Source organism: Trachinotus anak, unplaced genomic scaffold (assembly GCF_046630095.1).
Source record: "Trachinotus anak isolate AG129_WGS33_773 ecotype Australia unplaced genomic scaffold, CSIRO_AGI_Tana_v1 ptg000016l, whole genome shotgun sequence".
NCBI classification, from domain to species: Eukaryota; Metazoa; Chordata; class Actinopteri; order Carangiformes; family Carangidae; genus Trachinotus; species Trachinotus anak.
The window spans coordinates 4,247,239-4,264,051 of NW_027273867.1; the positions used below are offsets into that span (position 1 = coordinate 4,247,239).

General features: G+C 42.1%; 1 protein-coding gene across 4 annotated transcripts in view; it reads left to right on the forward strand.

The window, feature by feature from the left end:
* Window positions 1-16,813, forward strand: part of ptprua (protein tyrosine phosphatase receptor type Ua) — a 207,542-nt gene that overhangs the window by 125,794 nt on the left and 64,935 nt on the right. For all 4 annotated transcript variants that reach the window (XM_071499977.1, XM_071499979.1, XM_071499981.1 and 1 more), the window contains exons 7-9: window positions 580-873; window positions 9,320-9,640; window positions 12,836-12,945. In XM_071499977.1, coding sequence (XP_071356078.1) covers window positions 580-873; window positions 9,320-9,640; window positions 12,836-12,945 — 725 coding nt within the window. The remainder of the gene's footprint in view (window positions 1-579; window positions 874-9,319; window positions 9,641-12,835; window positions 12,946-16,813) is intronic.

The following is a 16,813-nucleotide window of genomic DNA, read 5'->3' on the forward strand; positions in this document are numbered from 1 at the left end:
TCCTCATGTGCAGAGAGCAAAGAATTAATAATGCAACTGTTCATGTACATAAAGTCTGTCTCTCTCCCCTCTCTCTCCTTCTCTCTCTCTCTCCCTCTGTCCCTCTCTCTCCATCTCCCTCTGCCTCTCTCTCTCTCTCTCTCTCTCTCTCCTTCTCCCTCTCCTCTCCCTCTCTCTCTCTCTCCCTCTATCCCTCTCTCTCTCCATCACCCTCTGCCTCTTTCTCTCTCTCTCTTTCCCTCTCTCTCCCTCCCTCTCTTTTTCCTATAATCCTGACGTGATTAAAAGATTTTTATGACTCACTGCTCTAGCAGAGCAGAAATAATGTTATTGAAACTATAAAACAAAAAAGAGACAATCCATGACAGAAATCCTTGACGTCTCCTTTGCTCTCATGATGTGGTTCTTTTCTGCTCCAAATCGCAGTGTTTGACTGTTTTTCATCAGTGTTTTCAAGGACAGATTTTCATCTGCATTCCTCTGTTGTTTTATGTCTTATCACGTATAAACAGTATGAAAACCTCCTTCTAATAGGATTACACATTCGGATATATAATGACAACATGTTCTTTATTGTAGTGCCCCCAACTCCGATTGCACCCCCTCAGCTCCTGCGGGCAGGCCCTACCTATCTGATCATCCAGCTCAACACTAACTCCATCGTGGGGGATGGGCCAGTCATTCGGCGGGAAATCCAGTACCGAGCCAGCCAGTCCACGTGGACAGAGACTCACGGTGTGGGCTCACTTACCTATAAGGTTTGGCATTTGGAACCGGACACAGAGTACCGCATCAGCGTCCTGCTCACCCGGCCTGGAGAGGGGGGCACCGGAGCACCTGGACCCCCTCTGATCAGCAGGACAAAGTGTGCAGGTGAGTCGGATCAAGCATAAAATCATCCTCCTAAATTGGAGATAAAATCCCTGGCAATAAAGCAAACTGGAGCATTAGTTACAAACACAGAAACAGAGCTCCTCTGGCACCAGGAATAATCTCATTGGTTGGGATAAACCTCAGTGGGCGAGACTTAAAGAGCTTTTTTTTTTTTCAGATTGTAGCCTAGTGAAAAAGGTGGGAGAGGAGGAAGCTATTACTGAGAAGTTCACAATTTTAGTTTTATCCATACTAAGCTCCACCCCTGCATTAAGGTTTATCTCAGTCACTGACAATATTCTTGCCTCCAGACATTGCTCCTCCAAGAAATGTTGCTAAAACCTGAATTTACTGAAATGATGTGAAGCCCTGATTATGGCTGGAACAGATGATTGTTTTCATTATTATTTTTTCACCCAATAAATTTATCCTCTAGTCTGTAAATATACAGAAAGTAGAGAAACATGCATATCACAAGTTCTCATAACCCAAGGTGACATCTTTAAATTGCTTGTTTTGTTTGTTTTAAAACTCAAAAACGTTTCATTTACAATAATATAAAACAGAAAAGCAGTAAACTCACACATTTGAAAAGCTGGAAAAACTGAATATTTGGCCAATTAAGACAATTTACATCAAAACTCACACTCACACTTTTTTTTTTTGGAATCATAACTCAGGCACACAGACATCATTCAGTACTACTCACTGGTCTGGTTGTCAGTACCATGATTAAAGAGGAACTGTTGATAGCTAATGCTGTATGACTTGTCATAGTGATAATTTGCCCAAAAATACAGACATAAAACCACACCCATCCACTAACCCGCACCAGTCACTGACACCATGGAAATATTTTCATCACTCATTGCATTATGGGAACTGTAGCACTGAAAGCAATGCAAATCTATGAATACATTTTTAGCTAGCAGCATGACTGTAGTGATGGCAGTGTTGCTTTGTGGGTCAGTCCCACCACCACTTAGGTCTGGACTGAAATATCTAAATAACTATGGGATGGATTACATTCTTCCCCCCAGGAAGAATGTAATCTATTTATGTGGTCAAAACTAACAACATTCCCATTAGCCTCAGCTTTACCAAGTGTTTAATTAGCAATTTTTTACCATGCTAACACGGTAAATGGAGATCATAGTAAACAAGAGAGAACAGGAGAGGGAGAGAGGGAAGCCATCGCTAACTGCTAAGCTAAAGTAACTAGCAGATCTAAACAGTGTGTAAACAACTGTTAGCGAAACAATCACTAAAAGAAGGAGAGAGCTATGAGTGCTGGAGCCCAGCTGTTGTAAGTTTAAATGTACGGCAGGTAATTAGCTGCTGTAATGAAGGAAATAGCAAATTTAACAGAGTTGAGATAGAGCAGTAAAACACACTACGAGTAATAGAAACATTAGTAACTGGAAATGAGCCAATACACAGCATGTCATCACGTCAGGAGCATGAGCTTTGAGATAACTGCTGTATCTCAAAACAGTACTGTACCAAAGTACAGCCTCACAGAGACGTTCAACGTGCCATATTGTTTAAGTGAGATGTCCTTGTCTTTTTTGATTATCAATCAAGTCTAGGTTCTATATTAATACTGTGAAAGTATCAAAGCCTCAGTCCACAGAGAAATTCAGAAACTGAGCCTTGAAACGACCCATCAGGACTTATGTAACTTTGTGAAGTCACAACGAAGCAGTCACCATTCGCCCCAAGCCCAGCCCACCTGGACCCACCATTGAACCATTGCTGGATTGGTTTCTCTGAGTCTCTAATTGAAATTGGCTATAATTTTCATTCAGTCACTCTGAGCCTCTCTTCTAATTGGCTTGCCAACCTTAAAACCACAAATATATCTCCTTATGGGTATCAAAATAATCAAATAAAACATTGTACAAGTGTAAATATGGGACCTTTAACATGGCTGTAGACTCTTAGTCTTGTTTGTCAGTACTTATGCATTCATATAAATATATTTGTGTGTTTAAAACCTGTGGACATGAAGGCAAACTCAAACAAATAGAATCTAAGTTTCCTAAATTAAAACAGTCCTACAACATGCATAGTAACTGTCATGTCTGCCACCTAAATATCACAGTTTATGCCATGTCTAGTTTAAACACAGAGGCAAAGCCAAGACCCTGTCAACAAAGGGGAGTAAAAACTGAGCAAAGAGTGAAACAGTTCAGAATCATTGTTTATTAATAGTTGAATGACTATGAATGAATCATTTCAATACTGAATCTTATTTTTCTTTTTGTTTTATTGCTCAGTCACACATGATACAGTATATGAATGCGTCTTAGAATAGAACCTCAGAGGAAGTGTCTTTGCTCCAAATAGAAAGTGTGACTTAGCCATGTGACTCGTGATGAGTTACTGTGACGCCACCAGTGCATTGAGCAAACAGAAGACTGAAAGCATCAGCACAAACCAACAAACAGACGACCATCTGGTTCCTGCTGCAGTTCACAGAGACAGAAATCACAGCATGTTCCTGCTCTGACGCTTTAAGATTCACCTGAGCTCTGAGCTGCAGCTGGAAGCTGCATCAAACGGTTTTGACGCATCACTTAACAACTTGTAGTTTGCCTACAGCCACTGAGAGCAAAAGGTGTGTTTGTTGTCATTGTGGTACGGAAGGTGTCTGATGGCTTCCATTCATCCTGGGCTTAGCCTTAATAAAAACACATGTTTATATGAAGAACTGAGGTGCACTTTCTTCTGCTGTCATTTATATGTAAGGCAAGGAGTGGGGAGAATCTGTGAAACACAACAGATCATGTGTGAGGACGTATAACTGAAGCACCACACCTGTGGGTTACAGTTTTTTTTTTTCTGATTTGCTGAAACACTATTCCATCCTCAACCAAATGCTGAGTGGCCTGAACTCCATTGATTGAATCAGTCACTTACAAAGAGGTTTTCACCCAGTGAGACACAAGTTGCATATCTCATTTACCCCCTTTTTGCAAAACTCTAAACACATTTTCGCTCACTAAAACACACCGCGCATTGTGGTGCACTCGCGATGCTTAATGGTAACCACAGGTGGCAGACGTTAAACACAATGACAGCACAGTTGTCTTACCGTACACACAACTACTCAAACATGTGGTGAAACCAACATGAGCCAGCTCAGAGCACACAGGTTGATGAGGGTTGAAGTTTGAGAGAAACGATGGAGGAAAATAACCAGAGAGGTAGAGGAAGAAGAGGAGGAGGACGAGGAAGAGCAAGCACAAGATCAAGAACAGTCACTTCAGATGAAATTCAAGCAGCTTCAATAGACCATGTTCTTGTTCATGGAATGATGAAGAGGGAAGCAGGACAGTACTTAGAGTAGGCATTACCGAAACATTAGTGAGCTTTGAATATTTTTTTAGATAACATAAAATATCTGTTGTAAACAGTGAACATTTCTGCAGCTACACGCTCTGAACATCGTGTTTCAGATTTTTTTTAGGTAGTGCATAATGAACGCTCAGAGCTGTTTTGATTTTGATTGGCTCTGTGTACAATCTGAAAACTTAGATTTTGAGCTCAGGTAAAATTGTTCTGAAGTGATTGTTTGATTTTGTCTGGAGGTTCGGTGAATGTAGTTAAAAACCTGGGTTTTGTGTCGACACTTTTTCTTCCACGCTTTTCTGAAATGTGTTTTAGCGAATGTGAAAACCTGGTGTGAAGCTGGCTGTGGAGGAAAGTACAGTTGAAGTGCGTGTGTGGTATTAAGGTTCTCACTATCTAAGGAACGACATGCAGGCGGAGGGCAGGGTCTCCTCACAACCTTTCATCTGTGTTTTAGCCACGGTGCTACTCATCTGGGTGAAAAAGGCACCCTGCTGCCCTGTCAAGTAGACAGCGTGACGCCCCTGTCACCTGCCACACTCTTTGATCCACTCTTGTCAGTGTCTTCCACTCGCCCACCTCCTGTCTACTCCCATTGCTCACATCTGAAGCTTTATGCCTGGGGAGAAAGCAGCAGACAGCAGAGGCCCGGTGACACGAAGCTCTGGATGAATTTGTCTTCCTAATGTGTCACAGAGAGCCATTTCTTTTAACAGAGACTCCTCTTTTTTGGACAGTTGCTGAGTGTGACATTTGACACTTACTGGTGCAGACGAGTTCACTCCTGTGGCGCCGTTGTCCAGGGAGGCCAGTCACACAGAGGCCCAGTTCAGACGCTGAATGAATCATGTGCCCAATTGCTTTTTTTTTTTCCAATGTTCATGCTTCTCGTGTGGCTACAAATAGGCGATCTTGGCAGATGTGTCACTCAAGTACCAAAAGCATTAATGCTTCCTGAAAACCACTCTGTGTGACATTTTCTATGAGATTATAGCATCTTTTTCTTATGGGGAGAGGAGAATGAGATGATTCTGCTGCTAAAGTTTGCACCTGATCCTTAAACTGCCAAAGTGAACAGCTCCAGTTTTTCACTGGGGTTCAGTCGTTCAGACTTGTGCTCTCCTACTCTGAGAGCACTGACCTCCGTTAGTGGAGGGGCTGGAACACTAGAGACTTCTTTTACCTACAAGACTAAAGTTATAATGAAATAGAAATGTCCTTAAAGTACTGATGAAGACTATTCAGCCATCCTTTAGTCACACTCATGTAACTACATCTGCTTTCTTTCAATTGTGAGCTGGTGTGTGACGTTGCAGATGTTGGCAGCAGTGACAGCATTTATGTCACTCACAGTCTACATAATTTATATCTTCGAAGTTGAACGCCACTATATTGATACCTGCAGAAATTCATTCTAAAATACATGTTTCAGCAGTCAAAACCCCATGTGGGTTCAGTGGTAAGTATGAGGGTGTGCACCGATAGTCCATCATGATTCCAACGTAGCTCCTGGCGGGAGGGACAGGCCTCAGTGGCAGCTCATTGAGGCAGCTGTTAAAGATGAGGAGGACAAGATGAAATGTGCAGACCCACAGGGACTCTCCCTCATTCATTTTTTCCTCTTCCCCCTACTCTTCTCTTGTCCAGCTTCCGTATCCCTCCTTCACTCCCTGTGCCTCTGGCTAATCCCTTTGATTAGGCTAATCAAGCTGAATGTCAATTTGGGGCAGGGCTGGTGGAGGACTGGAGGGTGGAGAGGGCAGGACAGAGCCTGCAGCAGAGCTGCTGTAATGATGAGTAATGGCATCTGGAGCAGAAACTGAACATTCAGTCAGCGAGCCTCTGGTGGCGGACCTGGTTTTAGCTGGATTAGACTGTTATATGGGCCTGATGCTGCTAAAAAAACACACACTGAGGCGTGTATTCTCATGCACTTTTGACATGAAAGGTATGATACAGTTTTTGAAATTTTGCTGTATGATTGATTGATGCTGTTCGTGGGAAGGTTTTATCTTGTATTGTTATTGGCTGTGAAAACACAAATCAGCCAAACTCTGCCTGGGAGAGACAACATCTTTCAAATCAGCAAGGACTCTAAAGACATTTCCCTCTGCGTTGCACCTCTGTCCCCCCAGAACTGATGTCTCCTCCATGACATTGCTTCATGAATTCTCGTAGTAGCTCTGATCTATGTTTAGTGATGCACCAGGGCTATAGCCATTGCTTCCCCCCGGCCCAGCTGCCCAGCAGTCTGCAGCTCTGCAGTGCCTGTCAATGCCATGATGAAGGCATTGCTGTCCTCTTGGTTTGTCTGATGTCTCAGCAGTAGGTCCAGGCAAGTCTACAGGACAGAAATAACCCCTACCCACCCACACACACAACCCCCCACCCACTGTGTGAAACTGCACATTTTGCTTGACAGGGACATGGCTGTCTGCAGTCACAACGTTCACACATGACAGCAGTAATTAGGCACCGTCTGTTCACGTATGATTCTGTGCCAGGGCCAGGCACTAGTCTCCTACTGACACTCATTCACATTAGGAGAGAAGGCAACACTGCAGTGTATATTACTTCTTCATTCTTTTTTTTTCATTGTTTCACCCCTCACTAACCTCGAAGCTGCAACAGTTTCTGCCTCCTTTTCCCCATCAGTATTCCCCCTTAAGCTGTGCTGGGTACGATGTTTTGGAAAAAATCCAGTTGTATTGTCAACACAAATCACAAAATTGCGCTGCAAGAGAAAACAGCATCCCATTCCGTCTTACTAGATATGAACTGATCATGGTTTTCCATCTATCCATTTTCTTTTGCTTATCAATGCTCATGTGGTAGTGGCAGCAAAGTAGTCAGTCAGCTGGCTCCCCAGTCACATCCTATTCATGCTTTGGTCTGCCCCTGGATCCCCTGCCAATTTGACGCACCCAGATCACCCCCACAGGGAGGTATCCTGAGTAGATGTCCCAGGCACTTCAGCAGGTTCAGTTCATTGTAAAGGAACAGTGGTTCTACTCCACAATCCTTTATGATCCTCATGCTGCACTTCAGGATGAGGATGTGTTGCACTGAAAAAGATGCTGGTTTTGACCATTTGCATTTGTGAACTGATTGTTTCAGACAAAGCTCAAGACCAGAGGAGATGGTGGGAGTGTAAATCGATGGGTAAATCCCCATTGACTAGTGCAATACATGCATGGATGCAGAAGCTGCATTAATCCACCTATCAATCTCCCAAACTTTATCCTATGGGTCAACAACTCCCTCATCAACTACTGGCTATGAATTAGAATCACAATGATACCCCTCATGTAAGAGCATTTTTGGATGGCTTGCAACAGCGGGGCCAACCCCTAATTGCAAATGTTGCTGACTGACTGACTGACTGAGTGATAAGGTTACACCATTGGTCAGCCAGCCAAGTGTACCCCATTGGTTGAACTTTTCAAAATGATTTGGCACATAAGCAGTGTTGCCAATTTAGCACTTTTGTTTCTAAATTAAGTGACTTTTCAGACCCCTTTATCAACTATTTTTTCAAAAAAACACCAAACGACAAATTTAGCGACTTCTTGGACAAACCTTAGCTACATTCTGGGAGTTGCCAGTATTGACCCAGAAGCGCAAGGTTGAGCTTTCTCTCCAGAGGCACACCTTTCTAAGCACAGATGACTCAACATTAATGAGCTTTCTAACTTTCTCTGTGAGAGATCATTTCACCAGTGAATGAGGCCAAAATCACAGCACAGTCGTTGTCTTTAGCTTTTGTAAGGTGACGTCGCCTTCAGCATTTTAGCAGTAGCTTGGGAGTGACTGCTGGCTAACATGTAGTCTTAATCGGCTGTTTCAGTCAATATTTTATACTTGTTCTGTTGTTCAACAACAGAAACAGACAAACACATGTAAATGAGAACAGCTTTATTGTGAATTCAGCTGTATTATAATACTGTATATGTGAGCACAGAGAGTAGGAGAGAAGCAAACAGATAAAGGGCTGAAACCAGCTGACACTAGACAGAATGCAAATAGCCTACGATGCAGTCCAGTCCAGCCATATACTGGGTTTTAACCAAGTCTTATATTCATGGATCCAATAACTATGTGTAATGTGAAAGGGCTCGCTTGTCAAGATGAACCTACAGAGAATTATCAGCAACTCTGCAGTTCCCTTTAGCTCGATGTAGCTTTTTGGTTCACAGTCACTGCTCTCCTTAACCTCATTTCCAGCAGCAGCAGCAGCAGCAGCTGTATTCAGTGGAAAAACCTCTGAAAAACCCACCGTATACACAAAACAACCGACAGACAACGTTAGCAACTAGCTGGTGAGCGTAGTGGAGCATTTAGCGGCTAAAGTGACTGACATTTTTCTCAGGTATAAGTGGAGAATAAACCAGAACAAAAAGGACTTTGATTGGACTTAGACTTATCAGATCAACAGACTCCAAATGAATGTTGATGCCAGTGAATGTAACTTCTCGCAAACATGTTTCCCATAACATTTTTAAACCATGTTAATGTGTTTACAGCTTGTTCCACAATCCCCAAGTGGCCAAAAAAGTCAATTAATGCTGCATTAAAAAAGAGAATTTCACCTGGAGGTTCATACCATGAACTTCATAATCTCTTTTACCAGCTTTCGACCACATCTCATGGCCTTTATCAGCAAATCTGTATTATGCGGTATGATTTTAAACTGTGTGGCTGCTTTATTCCAACATAAGAGTGTGATTTTGTAACACATGAATGCTCAAACAAAATTTTCCTTCATCTTATTGCATCTACTCACATCACAGAATTCAAGGAAATTTAAATTAAATGTAAAAGATAAAGTAAGAATTCACATCAGCAGATTTATCAGTTATCTGAAATGTATTAGTTCTCAAAAGTCAGACTATATTTTACATGCAAACTCATAGATTTGCCCAGTTTGTCCAAGTATAGCTTTGGTTTTGGACTTTTCTTTCTTTACTGTCAGTGAGCCTCTTCCTTACAGTGTTTCCTCTCTGGTCCCTTTGGTACCTTTACAGAAGCTGGTAAATACGAGCTCACTCTTTGCACTGCATTGATAAAAATCTCTGCTCTCTGTCCCCTCTAGAGCCCATGCGTGCCTTGCGGGGCCTGACGGCAACAGAGATCCAGCCGCGGCTGCTGGCCCTCCAGTGGGAGCCACTGGGCTACAACCTCACCCGCTGTCACACCTACTCCCTGTCCCTGTGCTACCGCTACTCCATGCCAACAGGGGGCAGCGGAGGGAACAATGCCACTGTCAGAGAGTGCCTGTCTGTGGATCGCAACACGTCTCACTTCACTCTGAGAGACCTGCCGCCCTTCCGCTCAGTCCACGTCCGGCTGGCACTGGCCAACCCTGAAGGAAAGAAGGAGAGCAGGGAGGTCACCTTCCAGACCGAAGAAGACAGTGAGTGGGCGGTTTCAGTTTACTCAGTCAACACCAGGACAAAAAGATGCAATGGTTTGCTGAAACAAGGCCTGCATTTTTTTTTTTTTTTTTTTTACCTCTATGCAACAGCGTAGTCATTAAGCAGAACAGGGATGTTTTTATGTATGCACTGAAGCTCTGTATTGTCATAGTTACTCAGCTCAGGCTTCAGAAGTTCTTACATTTCTAGTTGTCTAAGCGCACTCTTTCATGCTCAGATAATTATTGTGTACTGCTTACACAAATCCATGCCTTTAGTCATCCAGTAGCAGTGGAAAAAAAACACAAATACTGACTTACAAAATAAGCTGGATCAGCATAACTAAATGGAAAATCAGCCTTTTAAATGGAGACCGGTGGAACAATAATCAGCTCGGGCCATGGTCCCTAGCAAAATGGCAAAAATGATTTTGCTTATCTTTGAATTAATATTTTCCTGTGTACATCAGCAGATTAGGCACATTCTAATGCAAATTCTCAGAGAGTGGAAGTACAGAAGGTCAAACACTTATTGTTATGTAGAATAAGCAAGACTTTTCAATGTAATTGAAAGCCACTCAGGGATATTCTTGACCGGGCGGAGAGAGTGAGAGGGAATGGCAGCTATGATATGAAACTGGCAGCATTTTTATTGCATCTTCAAAATGCATTTAAGTTCCTGCTAAAAAATGTAAAATCGCTTTGCATTCAATTTTACAGCCACACTTGAAAATAACAAGCAGTGGAGGAGATATGGAGGGAAACAGACAGTGTGTTTAATTATCTACACCTACACGTCGCTGTCTTGTAGGCAGAGGGAAATGCATTTACATAAATGGAATAGCATACATAATGTAGCGAGGTGTTTTAATTTTATTTATTAGATTTGACTGGTCAGGAGGTGACAATTTAAAACGCTATATGTCAAAAAACAAGCCTGATTGTTTTCCTCCCCTCAACTTTACTTGATAGTTTGAATGTCAGCACCAATGGAAAGTTCTGCTTTTGAGCCACTGAATGCCAGCCTGACAACCTGACAGTCCCCAATCCCCCTGTCACACGCAGAGCCGCCATCACCTTCACAACTACAGTAATTGAGCTGCAGCCAGTGACAGTTCCTCCTGCCTGTTTCCTATTGGGCTCAAATATCAAACACTGGTGCAGCGCTTTGCTTACGCTGAGTCTCTGCTGCTTGGCGGGAGCAGCTTTGGCTGTCAGGGTTTCATGGATACAGCAGGATTTTCGTCCGGGGTGCCTTTTCCTACCTCAACCTCAGCTTCTGATGCGAAGAGACAGGCCAAAGAAGTTGGGCATTGTCTCCTACAATATCAAGTGTTCAGTAGTTCTGTCACAGCTAACACACAAACAGAGAGCACGGATGCGGAGGCGCAGGGACATCACTGGGAAGGAAAGAGGTCTGACAGGGGCGAGAAACACGAGCAGTCAGGTTGTAAAAAAACAAAAACAAAACAAATAAAAATAACTACAGGTTAGTCAAAAAAAGGTGAACAACACGGGCGGAGTGGAATAAAAAGTAGCCTAACAAAACCCACCTGGGACACCACCCACCACCCACATGACCCATGTCACGTAGGAATTAAGTCAAACAAAATTGTGATATTTTTTTTGTTTGATCATTTGTAGAACAATATATGGCACAGAAATCACTGTGCAGTGTAACAATGCTAATAATATTATAATTGTGTTGTTATGCCATCATTTCTTATTTACACTGAGACAGGTCAGAGTCTGGGGGTATTTTTGTAAACTATAGTTTGTAAAGGTGGGGTTAGCAACTTGGGCCAGATTGCAAATTTATAAATAGGGGTCCCATGACAGACAGATGAAAGTGTGTTTACAGGTGTTGGGGAGTACTTGACTCACGGCTACATTAGCCGCTACTAGCATAATACACCTGAATATCCCAAACTGACAAGGAGGAAGAGTGCATGGAATAAAAAAGATCTTGATCCTTTTCTAAACCGTCCACTGTGGAGAACTCTTTTAACTACTTAGTGTAGTTATTTTTCATTATCTCAGGATTATCTGGTGTTTCATCCCAATAAACTCAGGGAAAACAGTGTTATTATAACTGGTCGACATGATGGCCCCAAACTATGAATAAAAGAGCCAACGTGAAATAATAAAAGAAAATGTTTCTTTAAATGTGAAAAAACTGAATCTTTTGACGCCTCTATTAATAACTCTCAAATCATGTTACTTCTGTACTTAAGTGGGCATTTAATTACATAATTTTGCTTCTTTAGAAGAGAAGGAACATTTTGCAAAGGTGGTTTTGTGCATTATGTAAGACATGACACACTGTTCAGGGCATCGCTCCGCCCGAGTTTTCATTTCCTGTATCTTCCCTTGTTTGTACATTTTATAATAGAAATATGATTCACTCAAAACAGATGAAGTGAGGTTTATTTTGGAATTATTTCAGGTGAACGACTGTTTTTTTTAAATCCACGGTCTCTCATTATCTGTCACAACTTCAGTCACTTCCAATGGAAACAAAGAAAGCAGTCCCTGGCACTTCAAAGCCTGTTTTATGAAAACTTTTTTTTTACTTCCTTGCAGAAACATCCATATTATTTCAATGACTCTCTCAGATTTAGGGCTTTTTGATTGTCATTCTGTGACCTGTTAATGCTAGAAGGCTACTATCACCAAGTGTTACCACAGAGCACCCGTGCCAGAAATCCAATGGGGTCGATTCTTTATTTCTTCTCAGAACTTAGTAAATTGTCCTGCACTTCAGGCACTGAAAAACTAGCTGCACTGCTTTAAGAGGATGCATCTTATTAAGCCAAAAAACGCAGAGAGGTACTCTGGCACTTCACAGGTTGGATTACTTTGCTGTTTCTTTGTCAGTAAGGTGCTAAGGAAGAAAAATCGACTGCCATCCTCCGAGACACGGTGCTCTATTATCAGACAGTAGAAGCCAGAATCTCAATTCATCCTGAGGGCTGAGAGCAAGCCAGTCCACAGTTTCCTTTCATCACCTCCCTTCAGCTCTGTCTTTCTGCTCCTTCGTTTTCATCCTCCTCCATCCCCCCCTGGCCTCTGTGCTTTTTCGTTCTGTCATAGGTGTTTTTACCCCCTGGCATGCCTGCACAAGAGTCCATTAACTCGAGACCGGAGCTGAGTGTTTGTTTCAGAGAAGGTTGTTTTTCTTTTTCCCCGCTGTAGTTCCTGGCGGCATCGCTCCAGAGTCCCTGACCTTCACCCCGCTCGATGACATGATCTTCCTCAAGTGGGAGGAGCCCATCGAGCCCAACGGCCTCATCACACAGTACGAGGTAGGATACCTTGTTGGTCACGCAAGAAATCTACAATCCAAACGATACAGCTGCCTTTGCATCACACACTAATCCTTTCCAGGTGTAGGATGTTATTTTCCCCTTGCCAATATCTATTTTATTCATCCTCCTTCAGTATAATGACTCAAATCAAGGAAAGTCTCCTCTGCAGGTTTTAAAACACTACACTGCTCCCCCTCTTTGATTTTCCCCAGGCTTGTTTTTCCTGTTTCTTGCCCAAATGCTGGTAACACACATGAGCCTGAGCCACTAGAGTGGGGAGGACCCACTTTTCACAGTTCATGGGATTTAGTGTACATGTTCATATGGTAATGAAGCTGAGGCACAGACTTGAGGCTGTAATTACATGGGGGACAACCATTCTAATTACTTATTTGCCTAAGAGATACCTCCACAAGGGGGCAACTTTAAATGTTTCTAATTAATTATTGAAGGGCCCATATTAACTGTAGACCTTTGTAGCCTGGGTTTCAGAGCTTTTTTCTTAAAGATCCACTCTGGTCGTCTGATGGGGAGAGAAACTAGTTTCCATTCACAAGCAGAAGTTTGGGAAGAGGGGGACTAGGCAGAGAAGTGAATGATGCTGTGACCGTGGTACAAATACAGATGAAGTGCCCTCTTCCCTAACCTCCACACTACTACTGCTCTGGCTTTACAATAGAGTGGGAGCAATACAGGATTATTGAGATCCAATACAATATCCATGTTTGCCAAAAATCTGATAACAATATTTGTTTGATAGGATCGATGTGACGCCGCCTGTTGACCTTCACACAACCTCGACGAACTAAGCTGTATTTTCAAGCACAACGAACACTCGTGCATACAAAACAACTATACCTGCTTAAACACTATGAACGCCACATCATTTTCCACCAAAACCCTGACCCTTGAGAAACCCTGCATGGCTGTTGCTGTGTTAGGAGCACTGGCTATCCTCGAACTCAGTCAGCTGTATATGAAGAATCAAGTCCTCATGCTAGCATTTGCGACTACTAGCTTCACGCAGTCAGTAAAGCTGAGCTCCTCTGATATGAGCAGCAAAGCAACGACACTGAAATTCTCCTCTGTGTCAATAACTTTATGATGATTGAGGTGTGTTCAGACCAGGTAACAACCCACCATTACGTCATCCATTGGTTTGTGAACTGGCATTTTGAAGCCTCAAGTTTGCAAATTGGCCGTCGCCATCTTGGTTTTTTGAAACCAGAAGAAACCTTATTTGGACAAGAAGGTGGAGCTGAGGAGGAGTGAGGGGTAGATCTGACCTGCTCTGTACTCTATCCTGATTGTCAGGCAGGTACAGTCTGTCAATCACACTCTAACCACGCCCTAATGCATGCCCTGCTTTATCATCTGTTTTCCTCTAAATGGGACCATAATTTCAAAACTGAACATCATGTTGTATTGAAAAAGACATGAAACTAGAGACTGAGACCATGAACTCATTAGGAAAATGTTTACTGAGGTAATAATAAGTGAGAAGTATAGCCATTTTCACATAGAATTCAATACAATCGGACTTCTTATTACAAACCAGTGGAGTTGCCCCTGATGGTCATGAGATAGAATGCAGCTTTGAAGAAATTCCGCATTAGCTTCACTTTTCAGAGTCTACGTCCATTTTTATACACAGTCTATGGCTCAGACAGAAAGTGAAGCAAGTTTTCACCTAGCACCAATTTTACCGCTGGACCAATGCACCAAAACCTTGAACTAGCTAGCAGCAGATACACCCACTGTGCATATGGGAGTCTGTGTGTCTGTGTTTGTGTGGCAGCTCAGCCTCTGACTGAACTCAGCACTAGAAACACCAGTTCTTTCTGTTATTTTCCCTCCAGTCAATCTCGTTTTTTTTTTCCCTCTCAACATCTGTACATTTTGTGAAGCAGGTTCACAAAGCCCAGGGACGAGTTGAAACATTTTGAGCATGTGTGGACGTGTCTGCACATCAGTTTTTGCCGCAAAACTCAAAATCAAAAATCAAAAATTCACCTCTGCATCCCGTCTGAACACTCAGCAGCAGTTTATGGCAAAAAAAATATGGGAAAACTGTTTTGTTTCTTTGTGTGAACAAAGAGCTCTTATACCTCATACATACACAGATATCTGATATATCTATATATTCTACACGTATTATTTTAGTTTTGATCAGTTAGAATATAAATTTGTTATTTCAATATAGTTTTACATTGATATCTCACTTATTTCTCGAGCTCTAGCAAGAACAGGGCGTTTTGTGTCAGTAATTAGCATCACAAAATTACAACTTATATATTGTAGACAGCGCAACAGGACTTTTTCCAACATCACATGAAGGAGTTCGGCTAACCTGTTCTCCTTTCATGCCACGTCAGGAGAGGCAGAAAACAGAGGAACGATGTCATTGAAGGGTTTACAAATAATAAAAAGAGAACAGTTAATGTGCATAAGAATCCGAGAGCAATCACCTTTTTCCCCGTAAAGTCATGTCCTGCAGTCCCTCTGTGAGTTAATCAGTAACAAATATGTCACCCATCCATTTATTCATCTATTTTTGAAAATGATTATCCTGTTCGTGGTCACAGGCATATTACAGTGAAATACCATGCCACCCTGAAAGTAAAATGTTGAAGTTAAATTGGCTGAGGACACGGCGCTGGAATGAAGAATGGGCAATTTTAAAACCAAGCTTGTCGATTTCCACAGTTTTACGGATCATGATCTACAGACTTTATCACATATATCAAATAGCAACAGAAAAGGAAAAAAAACACACACAAACATCATGCTGGTCTTCATTCATACTTGTCACCTTCGGTACCTGTTGTTTTTTTTTTCTCTGCTTTATCATCTAATCCAGAAAACTGTGTAAAACCAGGCCAACGGTGCTGTAGAGGAAGAATATGACACAGAGGCTGATTATCAGCGGCTAACTGCAGCGTAAGATTTATTAGATCTGAGCAGAGACATGACACCTTTTTGCAGTAGTCCTAAGATTAATTGAGTGGTGTTTCTCATGAGAGTGTTTCAAATGAAATGCCAGCGAAATTCAATCTTTCAGGTAGTGGGAATAGTAAGCTATATGCTGCGTAAAGCATATTACAGATACTGTATCTACTCTACAGGCTTATACAGTAAGATTAGTTCTGGCCTAAGAATGGTAAATTGAGGAACACTGACAATGAGCTCGTTTGAACACGTGCTGAGTGAAGCTGAAAATCTAACTTCAAAGTTTGATCATTTTCATTAACTTAAAAGCCGGTAGTGGTTTGCACTTCCTTTTTCACCACTGATGGCAATGTTGGTCTGTTGGGCAGTTGGTTGATTCACTATTTTAACAAATATTTGATGAAATTTTGTACATAGTCATGCTCCCCAAAGGATACCCTGACCTTTCCTCTAGTGCCAACAGCTGCGAAATATATCAACATCGACAAGATTGATTGATTTTATGGGTATTTATGACGATGAACCCCAACAATTTAAATGATTTTGGTGCGATTTTTTGGTTTTGAGTGATGTGTTTTGACACTGGATGGATCGCCATGAGATTTACTACAGATATTGTATCCTCCACAGGATGAATTGTAATAATTTGGATCATCTGACCTTTCCTCTAATGCCCACAGCTGTGAATCCCAACAGCTTTGGTGACCATTTTTGGGTTTTGAGTGAGATGTTTTGACACTGGATGGAAAACAGTTATTCTGTCCTCCACAGGATGAATACTTTTGGTGATCCTTCCTCTAGTGGCACCATCAGGTCTAAATTGTGACCAAATGCCTGCAAAACTATTGACATTCCCACCAGCCTCAGCTGTACTTCATGTCTCGTACTGTTTGGTGTTAACATGCTGAAGTGAGAT